This window comes from Salvelinus sp. IW2-2015, linkage group LG6.2 (assembly GCF_002910315.2).
Source record: "Salvelinus sp. IW2-2015 linkage group LG6.2, ASM291031v2, whole genome shotgun sequence".
NCBI lineage: Eukaryota > Metazoa > Chordata > Actinopteri > Salmoniformes > Salmonidae > Salvelinus > Salvelinus sp. IW2-2015.
The window spans coordinates 17,817,641-17,838,212 of NC_036846.1; the positions used below are offsets into that span (position 1 = coordinate 17,817,641).

General features: G+C 45.3%; 1 protein-coding gene across 1 annotated transcript in view; it reads right to left on the bottom strand.

Annotated features, from left to right (window-relative positions):
* The window catches only part of atp8a1 (ATPase phospholipid transporting 8A1), a 222,843-nt gene that overhangs the window by 49,429 nt on the left and 152,842 nt on the right, over window positions 1-20,572 (bottom strand). Inside the window, exons 21-26 of the mRNA XM_070444153.1 lie at window positions 19,115-19,184; window positions 16,296-16,380; window positions 15,818-15,957; window positions 13,061-13,199; window positions 9,929-9,993; window positions 407-579 (exon numbers count right to left, since the gene is read on the bottom strand). Coding sequence (XP_070300254.1) covers window positions 407-579; window positions 9,929-9,993; window positions 13,061-13,199; window positions 15,818-15,957; window positions 16,296-16,380; window positions 19,115-19,184 — 672 coding nt within the window. The remainder of the gene's footprint in view (window positions 1-406; window positions 580-9,928; window positions 9,994-13,060; window positions 13,200-15,817; window positions 15,958-16,295; window positions 16,381-19,114; window positions 19,185-20,572) is intronic.

A 20,572-nucleotide genomic window follows, 5' to 3' on the forward strand; every position in this document is an offset into this window, starting at 1 on the left:
GTACCTTCGTAATTCTAACGTTACCATTTTTTTGGGGACTACCTCAGGTTTTAAATTGCTCTTGTAAAATACATGAACTACACACTAAATGATTACCTTTCAGGGCAGAGCATAAACCTTTGAATGCTCAGGTTTGTCCTGATTTGCTCCTACGGTACATTAGGCTAAAATTGTACGCCGATTTAATGCCAACTGAACTAACAACTTTGGGATTCTCTGTACTTGGAGTCTTGGTTCTCAGTTCTCTCAACAGGAAACATCCAATGAGCGTCTGAACCGGAGTACAGTGTGTCTACTGTGTGGTTTTAACACTTTTCGAACAGTAAATGGGTAACTTATGAAGTTGAATMCATGTACTATGTACACACGCTATAGTGTAATGCTGTTATAGGTGACTGGGCCTTACCTGCAGCATATCACGGCTTTACAGGACAAGGCAAGGTCTAGGAAGTARTGCCGTGCTCCAAARGTGAGGGCGTATTTTAGCGTATTTCCGTCGATGATGAGAGCGAAATCGTTCTCCTTGTAAAGGGCGTCTCCCAGCATTCCACAGTGGTGGCTGAGGGTCTCCCTGGTTGCCTGAAAAGGCACACATTTTCTCATCATTAGAACTATCTAGACAGAATATATGATACAAATTACAATGAAGAAAATTAAATATGGTTATCAATGAAATGCTTTTGATAGAACACGATGCTCGGCAACCCTATTCTCCAGTGATTTCATTGACCTCATCATCGATCCCTTTATAATTTTTACAGTGCTATTATGACATATGGTAAAGATTATTCAAACTTGTCAAGCCAATTTACATTTGCTAGATGATAGAACATCATAAGAAAATAAATATACACAACAATACATAAGGCATACTCCATTAGAAATGGTTTGATGGTTCATTTGGAAAAGCATAACGTCACACGGCATTAATACCAATAACATAGGAAAGAGAAAAGAAGGATTCTACTCTCTCACTGCACAGTTCCATCATTTCMTTCTCAGCAACCAAGTACTGTACATTCGTCTGGGTTTACGAGCAATTTTTCAGGAATGTCCCTAGCCAGCTGAATTTCTTCAAACTGTAAGCCAGGAATATTTCCATATGCTGATTAAACCTGGATGATTTTAATAACTGCCGACTTGAATAATATGGATACTACATTTACCCCTCTGTTGGTTTTATGTTTCAAACTCAGAATTACTCTTCAAATGGTAAATAGGGCCTTAAATAAGAGACTGTTATTCTAAGGCTTAGGGTGTGCTGGCGGATGGGTGGTGTTTGGCTTGGGAATGCACTGAACCTCTATATAATTTCCCCAATAAAGAGTGATTCCTCGGATCATCTGCTGGAGCGAAGGCTCGTATGTATGGGCTCCCGTGAGGACAGACACCCTAGACATATGTCATTTGGATCCGCCATCCTCTGCGTTTCATGTCGGAAACCAAGAAGCGCATACGGGTCCCTGCTAGATACGATTTCCACAGATCTCAGGTGAGCGCTGTGCTTGAAAGCCCATTCGAAAGTCCTAAGTCGTAACCTGGCTTGTGTGCGTCCTCGGAGGCCCCATCTTTTATAAGTCCCTAAATCAATAAGGGCTGTTAAAAAGATAAGCCCCTGCTCTCTCCACTCTCCGTTCTCTTATTAAGCTGCCGTAAAGCAGCTGTCCTCCATGTTTGACCTGTGTTTTACATGCCTATTGGACAGACTATCCAGATGCCCGGCCAAGATGCGATTACTAAAACCCCAAACCGAGCAAAAGGTTTGGGACGTGAATGGATGCATTCTCGAGTRGTGTGTGATATAGTGCTATGATGACAAGCGATGTTGAAATGCCATAAATATTGAGGATGGCCAGGAAGATGAAGTGCCCTCTAATAGGGGCGGCTATAGCCAACTTCCTGCACTCAGGAAAGCCCAGGATGGAGATGGACCTAGTCGTGGTGACATCATCTGTGCATCTGGAGAAAACTTCTCCAACCATTTCCCAGATGCCAAACCCATCAGGAAATGAAACCCCAAACAAGGATCAATTTCCAAGAGTGACCGGAACAGGTATGGATGTGCTTATAAAAGAGGATTGCGAGCATGAAGTTCTGGGGCCATGGGCTTGGTTAATGGAAATAAGACTGCTCAAAACAACATGGATGAAACCTGATAACCTGGTAATATTTCTTTGGGCAGTAGGATAAATGGTTCCCATTTTTTTTTACTCTGGCCTCACTTCCATTATTGGGGATCAACATTGTCCTGTATATTCTCCTGTATGACTAACAGCCCATAACTATGAAGTGACTCAAACGATTGTAAAGGAAAACTCATAAAGAAGGGTGGAAAGTCGCCCTGTTTGCCCATGGGAGTGGTAGACTCCGGCGGACTGGTGTGGTCTGAAGAGTGAGGTCAGTGTGTGAGACTCATAGGTATCCACTTCCGGCCGTGTACGAGATCGAGGGTATGAACTGGGTTACGAGACCTAGGTGGGCCCTTCCACCCGAAGGTGGTCACACCTAATGCATTGAACAGATGGCTCGGCCGGGCATGAGCATTATGCAACGCAGGAGTGACCTAGTGGTCATGAATGAGGCTTGGGAGGGGTCAGGTGAGGAGGGTTAGATAACTAAGGGCATGAACGGGACCATGCAACCCTCTCCTGGCATAACAAAGCTCTGAAACCCAAGCTTGAAGGACAATATTTGGGGAGAAAGGCCTCAGGTTTCAAAGCTGACCGGCACACACACACAGAGAGACAGAGAGACAGAGAGACAGAGACAGAGAGAGAGAGAGAGAGAGAGAGAGAGAGATGGGGGGGGGCTAAAGAGGTAGAGAAATTGAACAAGAGAGAGGAGACAGGGAGGAGTGCAGCTGTCAGGACTTCTCCACATGAGTGTGCCCATTCCTGATCGGGGCCATAAAACAGCACACAGGCTTGCAAGCGCTGGGGTGTGCTGCGGTAACAGCTACATCATACAGTGAGCATAGTATCACATTTGATATTGGAATTCAACCATGGAACAAAAAAATTTAGATTTATAACAGGGTGAACTGGCAACACACTAAGAGGGAACACTAATGTATGGAAGCATGTGTACAGTAAAGTATATGTCTGGGAACGTATGTGCTTGGATACAAGTGATTAATCACAAAATCACGATAACCACAAACAGTGCAGCCATTTGCTCAAGTAGGGTACCCATTCCCCCCCATTTCCACTGAGGTATTTTAGTGCTAATGCTACTTGTCTCCTTCTAAAGCCTATTTGTTATGGCTATACTGACCAGTTTAGCCTATGTGACTAGGTTGTGTTTGGTTTAAGAGTGGCTAATCAAGACTTTGAGCTCCATTGTTGATGCAACTCTTGAGTGATGTAGCAAACATGACATGACACACTTGACAGGGATTCCGAGTTAGAGGACGTGTATCCATTAGTCTCGTACAGTTCTATACAACCTTGGACTGACCCAAAGAGGGGCATATCCGACCCACAGATACATAAAGCACACAGACCTATGCACATACGTGCACACACCAACATCGACAACCCACGCAGGTACGCACACTACCCAGTCAGTGTGTTCTCCAGGCCCAGTGTTCAGCCATGGCAGCTCCACCAGTCAGTGTGTTCTCCAGGCCCAGTGTTCAGCCATGGCAGCTCCCCCCAGTAGTGTGTTCTCCAAAGGCCCCCAGTGATTCAGCCATGGCAGCTCCACCAGTCAGTGTGTTTCTCCAGGCCCAGTTTCAGCCATGGCAGCGTCACCAGTCAGTGTGTTCTCCAGGCCCCAGTGTTCAGCCATGGCAGCTTCACCAGTCAGTGTGTTCTCCAGGCCAGTGTTCAGCCATGGCAGCTCCACAGTCAGTGTGTTCTCCAGGCCAGTGTTCAGCCATGGCAGCTCACCAGTCAGGTGTGTCTCAGGCCCAGTGTTCAGCCATGGCAGCTCCACCAGTCAGTTTGTTCTCCACGCCAGTGTTCAGCCCATGGCAGCTTCCACCAGTCAGTGTGTTCTCCAGGCCAGTGTTCAGCATGGCAGCTCCACCAGTCAGTGTGTTCTCCAGCCATGTTCAGCCATGGCAGCGTCACCAGTCTCAGTGTTCTTCCAGGCCCGGGGTGGGGGTGGAAGATTTAGCACAGAAGAGATCTCGGGCCGCTTTCAAGCCTTCTAAAACTTCACCCTCTCTTTGAGAACTGTTTCTAAACACGGAAAGGGGGGGACGCACTCCAATTACTCTCGGGCACAACATGAGAGGAACTCCAATTCCCAGCAGCAACGCCGACAGGACCTCTGTTCATTGAGCCCGAAAGAAGGGGGGAGAGAATTCCTCCATATTTTACAAGCAAACTTATAGGCATCTGCTGAGCCACAGCAGAATAGGAGCTGACATTTCAAAATGGGCCATCCGCGTGTTTTATGCTTTATGAACAGCGGTGTCTGAAACTTCTCTCTACCTCCATTTATCACGCTAACCAGCCGGGTTGACAGAGTGAAGGTCGTCGGTCATCGCTGTATCCCCTRCTCCATCACCTCCATGCATCCCTCACTCCTGCTCCAGCACACTGGGCTCACACAGTGAGCGCTTCCTCCTCCGTCCTCTGCTCTGCTCCCTCGCTTCCTCTCCTGGAGCACAGCAGCAGTCTCTTTTCCACCTTTASGTCCCTCCAACAACATTCAAGACTCCCTGCTGACCTCTTCCCCCTCTATTTTTAAAAGGGGTTTAGGGTTGGGTGGAGGGGTCCCCCCTGGGCCGCCTTCTGTTCTTTTCTCAATCTTGCAGAAGGCGGCATGCAGGGCTCTGGCTATGTGCTGACCGACATCTCCCTCTCCAACCAGGCCACTAGGCCCTGTCAGAGCCCCACAGCCCCAACAGAGCCCCCGGCCCCGCCAGAGCCCCTGTGACTAGCTGGGGTAAACTTCACTACAACCCTCTGGATGGAGGCATCTTTGGACCAATCAGATCAGCTCTGGAAAAAGATTTGAAGTGAATTTTTARTTTATTTCACCTTTATTTAACAAGGTAGGCCAGTTGAGAACAAGTTCTCATTTACAACTGCGACCTGGCCAAGATAAAGCAAAGCAGTGCGACACAAACAACAACACAGATATATATATATACAGTGTGTGCAAATGTAGTAAGATTAGAGAGGTAAGGCAATAAATAAGCCATAGTGGCGAAATAATTACAATTTAGCATTAACACTGGAGTGATAGATGTACAAGTAGAGATACTGGGGTGCAAAAGAGCAAAACAAATAACAATATGGAGATGAGGTAGTTGGGTGGGCTATTTACAGCATGGGGAGCCGGTCAGTGGCGAGTGTTAGTACTCAGACTGCGTTCTCATGACTAGACATAGAAGAGCTAAGATGTTTGAGGGAGGATAAAGAGACTGAGATCCACCTTCGCTGAATCTACCAACTTGTTCCCAGTCATGTGTTCCACAGCAGAACTGGAAGGAAAGGTCGGCCAAAGGTGTATGCTTGGCGGCGATGACAGTGAATAGTACCTGCTGAGCGCGTGCTACAGGTGGGATGTTGCTAGTGGTTCAGACCAAGGTGGAGCTGAGATATAAGGCGTTTGACATGTTACCTAGGCATAAAGAACATCGTTAGACTACCTGGAAGCCCATGGCTGGGTTTGCGCGACCGAATATGTACGAGGGCTTAGCCAATGTTCTTGGATGAGTCTAAATAGTACAGGTTTCGCAGTGGTCGAGGCTAAGTATTCGGCCTCTGCTTTGGGTAACAAACGTACTATATAGCACTGTGATGTCAGATCCCGAATATGGCTGAGTAGAGTGTTGAGGCCTAAGTTTTGTTATGTAATTAATTATATAATATTTTATCGCGACTGCAAGTCAAGTCGAGATTCGCTGCAGCTGCTCAGATCAGATCAGATTTTTATAGTAGGAGGTTATAGCTATCATGGTCAAGCATTGAGTGCAAGCACGGCCTTTTGCGAGCTTGACGAGAAAAGTAGGAAGCACATTTATTATCTTAACCATTTCAATTTTGGAATTGGGATGCCCTTAACTGTGACGTCTGAAGGGAGAGTATACTAGTCCTAACCAGACACAGGTGATTTGTAGTTGTCCGCTATCATTTCTAAGTCAGACGTCAGAGCTAGTGATGCTAGGCCGGGCGGTAGCGATCCGGATTGAAGAAGCACGCCATTTAGTTTTCTAGCATTAAGCGAGTCTGTGAAGGCCACGGAAGAAGTGTTGTTGGCGTTGAAGCTCGCTTTGGGGGTCAGTTAACACGTGTCCAAAAAGGGCCGCAAAGTATACCCCAGAATGGTGTGTCTGTTGTCAGAGGTGGGATCAGACGAATCACCAGCAGCAAGAGCAGACTCATTGATGTATACAGAAAAAGAGTCGGCCCGAAATTAACGCTGTGGTAGCACCCATAGAGACCTGCCGAGGTCCGGACAACAGGCCCTCGATGTTGACACACTGACTGCTATCTGAGATGTTATGTTGGTGTACACCTAGGCGAGGCTAGTCATTTTGAGAAATGAAGGCTTGTTGATCTGCCCGAAAGAATGCGTGATTGACAGAGTCGAAAGGCCCTTGGCAGGTCGACAAAGGACAGGGCTGACCCAGTACTGTCTTTTTCGATGCCTGTGTTTACCGATTAGATCTCGTATAGGAACGAGCCGTTCGGCTGAGGCACACCTATGACAGCTCGGAAACCAGTATTGCATAGGGGGCAGGGTACGGTGGAGATTCGAAATGGGTTCGGTGATCTGTTCTTGTAAGACTTACCTCTCGACAAGACTTTAGAAAGGCAGGGGCAGATGATAGGTAGGTTGTAACAGTTTGGGTCTAGCGTGTTGCTCCGCCTTTCTGATAGAGGGGGATGAGCGGCAACTCTCCAACTTCTTCAGGGATTCAGAGTACCGAAAGAGAGGTTGAACAGGCTAGCGGGGAGCGGGGGAGGAGAGGGGGCTTGGGCCTGTTGTCTGAGCGAGGGGGTGCAGAGTCGATGGCACGGCGTATGGGTAGCAGGTTGGAAAACACTGTGACCAGCGGCGGAGAAAATACTCTCTTAATTTTTTATTTGATTATCGTGAGATTTATCTGTGTAGTAGTGACAGTGTTTCTAGACCTCAGTGCAGTGGGGCACGATCCTGTGGTACTGTGGAGGTGCGTCTCTTACTTCTCCCGGCATAGCGGTACTGTTGTTACCAGTGTCCCCCAAACTTTATGGAATTGGTGCTACAGGGCACTCTAAATGGGATCGCCCATCCTTCTGTTTGAAAAAGCTAGCCTTTGCTTTCCTAACTGACTGTGTATATTGGTTCCTGACTTCCCTGAAAAGTTGCATATCGCGGGGGCTATTCGATGCTAACACACTACGCCACAGGATYTTTTTGTGCTGGTCAAGGGCAGTCAGGTCTGGAGTGAACCAAGGGCTATATCTGTCTTAGTTCTACATTTTTTGAATGGGGCATGCTTATTTATGATGGTGAGGAAAGCACTTTTAAAGAACAACCAGGCATCCTCTACTGACGGGATGAGGTCAATATCCTTCCAGGATACCAGGGCCAGGTCGATTAGAAAGGCCTGCTCGCTGAAGTGTTTTAGGGAGCGTTTGACAGTGATGAGGGGTGGTCGTTTGACCGCGGACCCATTACGGACGCAGGCAATGAGGCAGTGATCGTTGAGATCCTGGTTGAAGACAGCAGAGGTGTATTTAGAGGGCAGGTTGATCAGGATGATATCTATGAGGGTGCCCATGTTTACGGATTTAGGGTTGTACCTGGTAGGTTCCTTGATAATTTGTGTGAGATTGAGGGCATCTAGCTTAGATTGTWGGACGGCCGGGGTGTTAAGCATATCCCAGTTTAGGTCACCTAACAGTACGAGCTCTGAAGACAGATGGGGGGCAATCAATTCATATATGGTGTCCAGGGCACAGCTGAGGGCTGAGGTGGGTCTATAACAAGTGGCAAGAGTGAGAGACTTATTTCCGGAAAGGTGGATTTTTAAAAGTAGAAACTCAAATTGTTTGGGCACAGACCTGGATAGTATGAGTGAACTTTGCAGGCTTTCTCTGCAGTAGATTGCAACTCCGCCCCCTTTGGCAGTTCTATCTTGAAGGAAAATGTTGTAGTTGGGGATGGAAATTTCAGAATTTTTGGTTGCCTTCCTAAGCCAGGATTCAGACACGGCTAGGACATCAGGGTTGGCGGAGTGTGCTAAAGCAGTGAATAAAACAAACTTAGGGAGGAGACTTATGATGTTAACATGCATGAAACTAAGGCTTTTACGGTTACAGAAGTCAACAAATGGGAGCGCCTGGGGAATAGGTGTAGTACTGAGGGCTACAGGGCCTGGGTTAACCTCTACATCACCAGAGGAACAAAGGAGGAGTAGGATAAGGGTACGGCTAAAGGCTATAAGAACTGATGTGACTGGTCAAAATACCACTTATTTGAAATAAGATCAGAATTGGGCTGCCTGTGTAAACACAGCCTATGGGCTTGAAGCATAGAAGCATCTGCACTCTGGTCACTAGAGGCAACTAACACAACWGGGCGGGTTGTTTGTTACAGGAGAGTCAGAGAAGCCACCGACAGAGAGAAGCGACAGAGAAGGAAAGAGACTAAGGAACAAAGAAAAAGGTAAAGCCAAGCAACATAAGTTTCCCCTAGGCGTGGTAGTGAGCATGGTCAAGGACGCCGTCTCTGATTTTAGAGGCCCTCCTCTTGGCCGCAGAGACAAAATTGTGATGTTTTAAAGCTAATTTACAGAAATTCTACACATTTTGCCATGACTTATGCCGTGTTCTTATGCAATCTGAGTGACTCAAACAATATAACAAAATCAATGTTGGCCCCCATTACTGTCTAGTTTTTTGGTGGGGGTGATTGTTAGTTCTCAAACATGACTATATTAACAAATATATAGCTCCATTATGTTTTCTACTTACAGTACCAGTCAAAAGTTTGGACACCTACTCATTCAAGGGTTTTTCTTTATTCCTTATACAAGAGTGTGCAAAGCTGTCATCAATGCAAAAGGTGGCTACTTTTTTTGCTTTTTTGCTTAAAGAATTTGTTTAACACTTTTTTAGTTACTATATGAGTCCATATGTGTTATTTTGAAGTGTTGATGTCTTCACTATTATTCTACAATGTAGAAAATAGTAAAAATAAAGAGAAYCCCTGGAATGAGTAGGTGTGTCCAAACTTTGACTGGTACTATACTTTCTATTTGGTTTCATTCATTGAAGTCTACAAAAAACGTTTTTTTTCTCCAGCATTTTTTGGAGTGGCGGCAACGATTTAACGATCAACTAATGAGCTAACAGTAATCAACAGCCCTATCTGATTGTGGGACACCAGAACACACACCGAGCTTGGTCTTAAGCAGGATTACACTGTCAGGCATTGGTGGTGGTGACTTACCTTTGGTACAAAGAGCYTGTTTGACATTCTTAGCGGGCTCCAGGGTACAAACCAGACCAGATTGGTATTTTTGTTTCACACACAGGGATGGATTATGATTATAATTGAGGTTGAGAGGGAGCGTTGTGATTTGGATTGTGCTGAGTGACAGCACTACAAACATAACAGTAACTCAAAACATAGGAAAATCCATTGCAACAGTTCAATAAAATTGCTTTTTAAAGGGGCAATCTGGAATTCAAAAAACAACAAAGCTGTAGAAATGTAACCACTCTTCACTGGAGAAATGTAACCACTCTTCACGGGAGAAATGTAACCACTCTTAAATTCATAGACTGACCTATATCATTAATTTACAATTCCAAACATCGACATACCAATCCCAGATTGTCCCTTTAAGGATATTGTGGGACGGTATGCAGTCCACAAAGTAAGCCTACAGGTTGCTAAAGTATAGATCATTCCCTGTTCAATGAAAGTGAAATTGTAGATTATTATTAATAACATGACGCCAGACTGCCATACTCACGTCAAGTGTGTCTTCGTTGATCACCAGCATGCCCATGTTCTTGGTCAGAAGTTTGCAGGAGTGTCCTGGAGAGGGTCAAGTGAAACAAGAGATGTGCTGCAATGTCAGTTTGTGCAAATATCAAAAACATACTGAAGTACTGAGGAAAATATTTTTCACGCTGTCATACATTATATTGGTAACACTTCATTTGGATAGTCTGTAGAGCATCTACAGATGGACTATATACATTATTATCAGTAACATTTCAACTAACCCTAGCCCTCACACCAACCCTAGCTCTCACACTAACCCTAGCTCTCACACTAACCCTAGCCCTCACACTAACCCTAGCCCTCACACTAACCCTAGCCCTCGCACTAACCCTAGCTCTCACACTAACCCTAGCTCTCACACTAACCCTAGCCATAACCGTAACCTAAGCAAGCAGTTGCTTATCAACAAATAGTATGACCATGTGTAGAGCATCTATAGAAGGACTAGCTGGACAATCCAAATAAAGTGGCCATTATATAATTATACATCATGATTATATTTTCAAAATCAACTTTAATACTAAATACTGAATGAATGACAAATAATAGGTTATATGTACTCCCTCCTGAAATTGAGCTCTCTGTTTTCTTTCACTTTATTAGCTAAAGTCACAATGGGGTGAAAAAGACAAATTATTGGAACTTCATTAGGTGCACAGCGACAGTCTTGAGTCCATCAGTGGAAAAACCATGAGTAATACTCGAGGTTACATGTCTGTCTCCTGGGTTAAGGGGGCAGTTACACCATTGTTTGTTCAACATGGTTCCCCAGGGAGAGGCCATTTTGGCTCCTGTCAGGGTTACTAGAGAGGTGAGAGATAGTGGCTCTCAGAGGGATAGTCGTGCCCCCCCCCGCCCAAAAATGGGCCTACCTAAATCCTCAGACTAATTCCTGAGCAATATCAGAGTGGACCATCTGTGAAGTGACCACACAAGCATTGTGGGCTTGGTCGAGCTTGGAATTGACTCCCGTTTCACATCTGCATGTATAAGTGTGTGTTTGGGTGTGAATGTGTAAGAGAACCACACACACACACACACACACACACACCACACACACAGGGGGGGGGGGGTATGTATGAGGAGTGTGCAGGTTTCACATCCAGAGGCTCAAATCAACAACAAACAGGGTAGAGGTCTGGACCTGGCGGATTGTTTTCTTAAATGTTAACGCACAAACTTCCCAAAAATCTGCCAACGTGTGTAAAATATCTCCCGCCTCTATACCCCCGTCAACCCATGCAAAAGCCCCTAGCTTAATTTGTTTATCTTAAAGGATCAGTTGACTCTGACCAAACTGCCCTTTTTATTCACCAGAGAAAGTAAATTCCTTGTTTTTTGGGGCCTGGTGGAACTAAACAACAGTGCTCTCCAAGGAGTTGGGGAATGCGAACGGCGTGACACCGTGTCACACGGTAACACCAGAGGTTTGTTAGTTGTTTGGGGGGGTAAGTAATTAAAGCTGCACAATGTGGTCATAGTGGGTTCTCAAAATGGCTGCCYGGGCAGTGGGTATGAGGAGGGCGGGTGGGGGTGGCACTCCGCTAAATCACTGGGCATGGTGAGGGTAGAGTGGGTTGTTCGGGTAGGCCAGTGTTTGCGTTGGCAGTTTGGAAGGCGTTTGCCCTTTCATGTCTGCCTTCCAAGAGGGGACGAAGCCCCCCTCAGCCAAGACTAACATGGTGCTGTTTGCCTGGCCGTCCTCGCTCCAGTGATGTGCTGGGAGACTGAATACACTCTGAACACACTACACCAGCGGGCAGTGTGCTTTCATGGAGTCGTAGTCCAAGTGGTCCTGCCTAAAGCATCAAGGGCAGCTTTAGAGTCAGGTCATTTAATGTGAAATCATTGCTGATTCTGCCAGGGCAGAGACGTTCATAAGGTTTCCGAATGGTTGTTGTCACGATGTGTCATTTCCAGTGGACTGGATTACAGCTGTGACAGTTCTCTCTGCGCTCTCAGCCTCTAGAGCAGCAGAGGTCAACGCCAAACAGGCTCAACCATGTTTTCAGCACCCAATGAATTTTAAAACGGGTAAACAGAGTTTTACAAGCTCGTCCCAGGGGTGGCATGAGGCCATTTTCACGGCATGGGCCGCCACAGGCAGGGAGATGCTGGGAAAAGAGAACACGGAGAACGGMACAGTCTTGTTCCCCAGCCCGCCTTTGGCCACGAAAGGTGTGCCACAAACCTATGCAGCAGTTTGTATTTTTTTTTTTCAGGAGGAGGAGGATGAGGAGGAGGAGGCAGGAAAGTGGTAAAAAACAAAGTAAATATTCAGAGGCGTTTTACAGAGCGACTCAGTCAAGCGGCGGACCTGTAAAAATACTTCCCGTGAGCTTCTAGCGCTCGCAGGCCCCCGCACAGCTGGCCAGTGGGGCACAAAGGGCTGATTCAGCCCCAAGGAAGGTAGGTGGCCACAAACGGACACCTTTTATTATCTATTTTCCCGGATGCTCCTGTATACGGGTTTGCTGTTTCGAGGCCTGCACGTTTTTAGAAATTTTACTATTACGGCCACATCTGAGGGCTTAGCAACGCTCTTTGTGGGGGAACATGGGGATGGAGGGTGCACATGACCAACGTCAGCTCTCTGGAGCATTCACAGCAATGGTAATGTTGAAACCCCTGTGAACYCCAGGTACGTATGTGAGATGTTTTGCGTGTGTGTGTATGCATACTTTTGTGTGTATGAGTGTGTGCACGCAATGTTATTCCTGTCAACATCAATGTGGTGTAGCAATACATCATGTGCATTTAGAAACATGTTGTGCCAACTTTTATAGAGAAAATCTTCTTGTCAATAGACCGTTTTGCCCCATGGCCACTGCGCTTTTCCCCATGGCCACTGCACTTTTCCCCATGGCCACTGCGCTGACTGAGCTTTGCCCCATTGCCACTGTGCTGACTGAGCTTTGCCCCATGGCCACTGCGCTGACTGAGCTTTGCCCCATGGCCACTGTGCTGACTGAGCTTTGCCCCACGGCCACTGCGCTGACTGAGCTTTCCTCAGTAGAGATTTTATTTCACAACGTTAGGGAAGGATGACGTTTTGATGTTATGTTTTTGGTGCACTTTACTGTTTGTGTAGTCTTACCGATGTTGATGGCAGTCTCCTGCTTGTCCCCGGTCAGGATCCAGATCTTGATGTCGGCCTTCATCAGCGTCTCAATGGTCTCAGGCACCTTGTCCTGGAGCTTGTCCTCGATGGCTGTGGCCCCTAAGAGCTGCAGGTTCTAGAGAGGGAGAGAAACAGAGAATGGCTGTGGCCCCCAAGAACTGCAGGTTCTAGAGAGGGAGAGAAACATTAGAGAATGTCTGTGGCCCCCAAGAGCTGCAMGRTCTAGAGAGGGAGAGAAGCATGAGGGAATGGCTGTGGCCCCTAAGAGCTGCATGCTCTAGAGAGTGAGAGAAGCATGAGGGAACAAGGAAGAGATAATGTAACAAGAGAAGGGGCTTTACAACGTCAAGTGTCAGAAAAATTAAGGGCCGGACTGTGTCACTCATTCACTTCCTGTTTTTCGCTCAAGTCAGCTGCTCTTGTTTTCCCACCTCTCCAAAACTGGGCCATGGATTGGGGGATTTGGGGTTAGGGTGGGGAATAGAGGGGAGAATGAGACTTAGGGGCCAGTTGTAGTCGCAGCACAGTGGTTAATGTGTTTTTTTAACAGGAAGCCAGGCGGGTCTTTGGGACGGGGCCTGGGGGGACCTGGAGGGGCCCGATGCTTTGACAGGGCCCCGGAGAGGAGAGAGGAGAGGCAGCTGCAAAGGGGAGGCCAGAGTTGGGCTGGGGGTGCAACGGTCAATCCTCCCTAAAGAGCTGTGACCTAGGCCGGGCTGCAGTATATCTTTAGCCCACTACCCATATGAAACCACGCACGGGYGGGAGGGATGCGTGAGTTAATTAATGTTGCGACTTCCCAGTTACATTGTCTCAACATTGACAATATTACGGTGTTTGCTGGGAAGACACGACATGAGATCATAATTTGTGCATTAAATGACAACACGTTAAGTGAATCATGGACATTGTTAATCGTTTACGTAGGTTAAATGCAATCGTATGCAAGTCAAACGCAAATAGGCAATATGGTAACATGTTGACCTTCAAGAACAGATTAAAAAGCCACAGGGTTCATGGTCGAACAGTTGTTTAATTCAGGTCAACAAGGACTGCAGTACACAGGTCACTAAAAGGGGAGTGTCAGTGAGCTTTCGGACCAGGAAGTTCTGGTCATTAATTGTGGTCATGGTCCAAGGTATTGGCCTCTGACCCTTTTCCCTAGGATTTCAATGTGTCTGCGTCACATTTGCTGTTCTCTTCATTGATCACCTGACTCAGTAATATGGGTGACTCTCCCTCTTTACCGTTCAGAAACCATATACACAAAGCATCTCAGAGTAGGAGTTCTGATCTCATTATGATCTACAAGGCAAAACTGATCCTAGATCAGAGACGCTGGATACATACAGCCCCAGATAAAACGACAGACCTTGGTTCAAATACTATTTGAAAAGTCCCAAAAGCGCAAAACCAGCCCCTCTGGCTGGCCCTGCAGGCAGGCTAGAGCAAACGCTGAAAGTAATTGAATGGTTTCAAACAGTAGGCCTATCTGAACCCAAGACTGCAACTAGGTTTCAGTCAAGACGACTGCTGAACATACACCAGAACATGGACTAAATAAACTAACAGTCAGCACCACATATACGTCTCAATGATCTCTCCTTCCTCATGAAGTATGCACTTGTTCACTTCCCTTCACTGATTTGAAAGGGATGACTGGTATAAGAAATGTGGTGGAAAATGCCAATAGCCCATGCCTCCAGGAAGTGAGAAAGTGCACACTTCAGGAGAAAGGACTATTATTGGAACAAGGCCCTTCTCTCAGAGATACTGTAAATCTAGTCTCATTCAGACTGCCATCTAGTGGTCTTCGCACCCCTCTTTCTCAGAACTTTTGTGTTTACACTGTGATTGAGTCCATTTGTTCTGAGCAGCGCTGAAGGTCTGGCAGCAGTGGAGCCCTTGATCAACGAGCCTATGTTTGACTAGTATTTCAACACCACYTTGTACTGTTGCTTTGCAGTACTGTGCCGACCCAACCTGCCCCATACATTCATTAAGCCCCATAGTATATCGTGCATCGAACCATCCAAACCCTTTCGGATTACATTTCCGTGCACCATATGGCACCATATATTCCCAATATAAAGTACTACTTTCTGGTSAAACGTAGTGCACTATATAGGGAATAGGGTGCCATTACGATTGCAACACGTATGCTTTCAGCACCGGCCCGACATTAATCAAGTTGGTCTGAATTCAGTTCTGAATTCAGTTCAACTGATTTAGGTTCAGCGAACCCCTGGAAAGAGGTTTAAAATGGATGCCTTGTGCGATGTTGGTGTCCTTATGGTGAACCTAGCAGGCAGGTAAGTCAATAACTAAGTCATTATCTTGTTTGCAGAGCTGATTGCTCAGCGCTGGAATCTCTTGGCTGATATGAGTTCACATAAGGTTCTGGGTGTGGGTTGGGGAAGGTGGGGTAGCGGTAGAAGTAGCGGTATTTGTAGAGGTAGTGGTATTTGTAGAGGTAGAGGTAGTGGTAGAGGTAGTGGTATTTGTAGAGGTAAAGGTAGTATTATTTGTAGAGTTTGTGGTAGAGGTAGTAACTTCAAACATTGAAGAAATATGTCCTATGTTTACTGGTGGTGTACAGGACTATTGAGGGGACAGGGGAAGATGGTGATTGGTGGATAGGGGTTAGTTGGGGAGTGCTGTGGTGTGTATGTGTGTCTGTGCAAGTGTTCATATGCGAGTGTGTGTGTGTGTGTGTGTGTGAGTGTGACTGACCTTCTCGATGAGCTCATAGCTCTCCTCCAGTTTGAGGGCTCGGTTCTGCAGGGCGGTGGCGGCACGGTGGAACACCTCCAACCATTGCTGATAGGATGACTCACTAATCTCAGCCACAGCAAAGCACAGAGTACGCAGCCCTGAGACACAATGGACATACATCACCMGACGTAAACCTAGAAGGCCTACATAACCTAATAATGACACAACGGGTGTTAACTTATGGCGATTGACATTACTCTGCATTTCTATTAATATTACACAATACATTTTTTTTTTTATGGATTATAAAACTGCAGAAACTAGAAATATGCTGATTTTAGCACAGGGGATATGTTGATGTAATTCTGCCAACCTCTCACAAGGGGGTAGTATATTCATAGAGGTAAAGCAATGAAAGAAGAAAGGTTTCTSAAGTGTTTGAATAGGTCCTATGTGTGTTAGGTAGCTAGACAGGGGGAGCTGTTCCCTCACTCACCCTCTGTGGCAAACTGCTCCAGGTGTTTCAGAGTGATCTCTTTATACCTGGAGCTGTCGGCCAGACGGTCGTAGACCACCGTGTCCTGTTGAAACAGCACAGTCATCACACATACTGCCTGGACAGCCAGAAAATAACTGCCATGTAAACAATCACCCATGTAAAATCARTGGCTACCAAACAACAGTGAGCTCCAAAATAATATTGGGGCAGTGAATTGTTTGTTGTTTTGCCTCTGTACTCCAGCACTTTGGATCTGAAATGATACAATGACTGAGGTAAAAGTGCAGACGGTCCATTTTAATTTGAGGGTGTTTTCATCCATATCAGGCGAACCGTTTAGAAATTACAGCACCTTTTGTACATWGTCCACCCATTTTAGGGGACCAAAAGTTTTGGGACAAATTCACATATACAGTACCAGTCAAAAATMTGGATACAAATACTCATTCAAGTGTTTCTCTATTTTTATTATTTTATACATCGTAGAATAATAGTGAAGACATAAAAACTATGAAATAAGACATGCGGAATCATGTAGTAACCCAAAAATATATTTACATTTGAGATTCTTCAAAGTAGCCACTCTTTGCCTTGATGAGAGCTTTGAACATTCTTGGCATTCTCTCAACCAGCTTCATGAGGTAGTCACCTGGAATGCTTTTCCAGTCTTGAAGGAGTTCCCACATGAGCATTTGTTGGCTGCTTTTCCTTCACTCCGCGGTCCAACTCATCCCAAACCATTTCAATTGGGTTGAGGTCGGTGATTGTGGAGGCCAGGTCACCTGATGCAGCACTACATCACTCTCGTTCTTGGTCAAATAGCCCTTACACAGCCTGGAGGTGTGTTTTGGGTCGTTGTCCTGTTGAAAAACAAATGATAGTCCCACTAAGTGRGAACCAGAGGGGATGGCGTAWCGCTGCAGAATGCTTTGGTAGCCATGCTGGTTAAGTGTGCCTTGTATTCTTAATAAATCACTGATGATGTCACCAGCAAAGCACCCCCAAACATCACACCACCTCCTCCATGCTTCACAGTGGGAACCACACATGCAGAGTTCGCCAACTCTGTATCTCAAAGACACAGCGGTTGGAACCCAAAATCTCAAATTTGGGCTTCTACCGGTCTAATGGTCCATTCGCTTCGTGGTTCTGTGGCCCAAGCAATGTCTCTTCTTATGTGGGTTCCTTTAGTAGTTGTTCCTTTGAGCCAATTCGACCATGAATGCCTGCATTCCACGCAGTCTCCTCTGAAACAGTTGATGTTGAGATTGTCTTACTAGAACTTCTGTTAGAAGCATTTATTTGGGCTGCAATCTGAGAAGCAGTTAATTCGTCAATTCCTGCGGCTGGTAATCTAATTGAACTCTGGGTCTTCCTTTCCTGTGGCGGCCTCATGAGAACCAGTTTCATCATAGCGCTTGATGGTTTTTGCAACTGCACTTAAAGAAACTTTTAAAGTTCTTTTGAAATTCTCCGGATTGACTGACCTTCTTGTCGTAAAGTAATAATAGACTGTCGTTTCTCTTTGCTTATTTGAGCTGTCTTGCCATAATATGGATTTGGTCTTTTACCAAATAGGGCTATCTTCTGTATACCAACCCTACCTTGTCAAAACACAAGTGATTTGCTCAAACGCATTTAAGAAAGTAATTCCACAAATTAACTTTCAACAAGGCACACCTGTTAATTGAAATGCATTCCAGGTGACTACCTCAATGAAGTTGGTTGAGAGAATGCCAAGAGTGTGCATAGCTGTCATCAAGGAAAAGGGTGGCTACTTTGAAGAATCTAAAATATATTTTGATTTGTTAACACTTTTTTGGTTACTACAGGATTCCCTATGTTTTTATTTCATAGTTTTTGATGTCTTCACTATTATTCTACAATGTAGAAAATAGTCAAAATAAAGACCCTGGAATGACTAGGTGTCCCAAAGCTCTTGACGTGGTACTGTATGTGTGTGTTAAAGTAGAGTCAAAAGTTTAGTATTTGGTCCAATGTTCATAACATTCAATGATTACATCAAGCTTGTTACTTTACAAACTTGTTGGATGCATTTGCTGTTTGTTTTGMATGTGTTTTTCATTATTTTGTGCCCAATAGAAATGAATGGTAAATAATGTGTGCTATTTTGGAATAACTTTRGATTAATGTGGATGCTACCATGATTAATGATAATCCTGAATGAATCGTTAATAATGATTAGTGAGTTAGACGCACAAATACCATACCCCCAAGACATGCTAACCTCTCACCATTACAATAACAGGGGAGGCTAGCATTTCTTTTGGGGGGGGGGGGTGTATGATTGTGCATCTGTAACTTTCCCATAGAGTCAAAACAATAAAAAATGTGTCACCGTCTCAACACTTTTGGAGCTCACCGTCTATGAATACGTTCATGAATATATGTACTGTACGTCTATACCGAACACCTAATAGTTAGACAGCAATTAAACAACTGCAGTACTTTTCTATAGAAATTTGAAAGGGAGAGGAATTTCATTTTTTTTCTTGTGTGTGCAAATCAATAATAAAAATAGGAGAACCAGTGTAATAAATAATATGTCTAATAATGTGTGATCTTGATATTAGATCTTTGGTCTGTTACAGGAAGAATTGTTTATGTCGGAATAGAAGCAATAAGAGAAGCATTTGACAACAGCGCTGTACTATGGTAATGGTCTGTCACATGTGTTGCCATGGAGAGGGAAAGAGAAAGCAGAGCATGAGCGCATGCAAGAGAGCGGGCAAGAGAGAAAGAGCWAGCGAGAAAGCGYGAGAGAAAGTGAGAGCGAGAGGGAGAGAGACACTCACAGCTCCTTTGCAGTAGAGGCGGATCTTGCCAGATGGAGTACGCATGATGACTGACATCCTCTTCCTAGTACTGAGAGACAGAAAATCATCACAATGTTAAAGCTACAGTATGACAGAACATGATCACCTCCTGTAACTAGCAGTCAGAACATAACACCTCCTGTACCTAGCAGTCAGAACATAACACCTCCTGTACCTAGCAGAGACAGAACATGATCACCTCCTGTAACTAGCAGAGTCAGAACATAACATCTCCTGTAACTAGCAGAGACAAAACATGATCACCTCCTGTAACTAGCGAGTGGTCCAGAACATAAACGCCTCCTGTACCTAGCAGAGACAGCATGATCACCTCCTGTAACTAGCAGAGTCAAACATACACTCCTGTAACTAGCGCAAGTCAAGAACATACACCTCCTGTACTAGCAGAGACAGAACATGATCACCTCCTGTACCTAGCAGAGAAGAACATAACACCTCCTGTACTAGCAAGCAGAACATAACACCTCCTGTAACTAGCAGAGACAGAACATAACACCTTCTGTAACTAGCAGAGTCAGAAATGCATATCACTCGCATAGCAAGAGACTATACACCTCCTGTACCTAGCAGAGTCAGAACATATCACCTCCTGTAACTAGCAGAGACAGAACATGATCACTCCTGTAACTAGCAGAGACAGAACATGATCACCTCCTGTAACTAGCAGAGACAAAACATGATCACCTCCTGTAACTAGCAGAAGACAAAACATGATCACCTCCTGTAACTAGCAGACAGAACATGATCACCTCCTGTAACTAGCAGAGACAAAACATGATATCTCCTGTACCTAGCAGAGACAGAACATAACACCTCCTGTACATAGCAGAGACAGAACATAACACCTCCTGTAACTAGCAGAGACAAACATGATATCTCCTGTACTAGCAGAGTCAGAACATAACACTCCTGTAATAGAGTCAGAACATAAACTCCCGTACCTAGCAGAGCAGAACATGATCACCTCCTGTAACTAGCAGAGACAGAAACATGACACCTCCTGTAACTAGCAGAGACAAAACATGATCACCTCCTGTAACTAGCAGAGAGAAAACATATCACCTCCTGTAACTAGCAGAGACAAAACATGACATCCTTCTGTAACTAGCAGAGACAAAACATGATCACCTCCTGTAACTAGCAGTAGACAAACATGATATCTCCTGTACCTAGCAGAGTCAGACATAACACCTCCTGTAACTAGCAGTCAGAACATAAGCACATCCCGTACTAGCAGAGCAGAACATGATCACCTCCTGTAACTAGCAGAGACAGAACATGAACACCTCCTGTAACTAGCAGAGACAAACATGATCACCTCCTGTAACTAGCAGAGACAAACATGATCACTTCCTGTAACTAGCAGAGACAAAACATGATCACCTCCTGTAACTAGCAGAGACAAAACATGATACC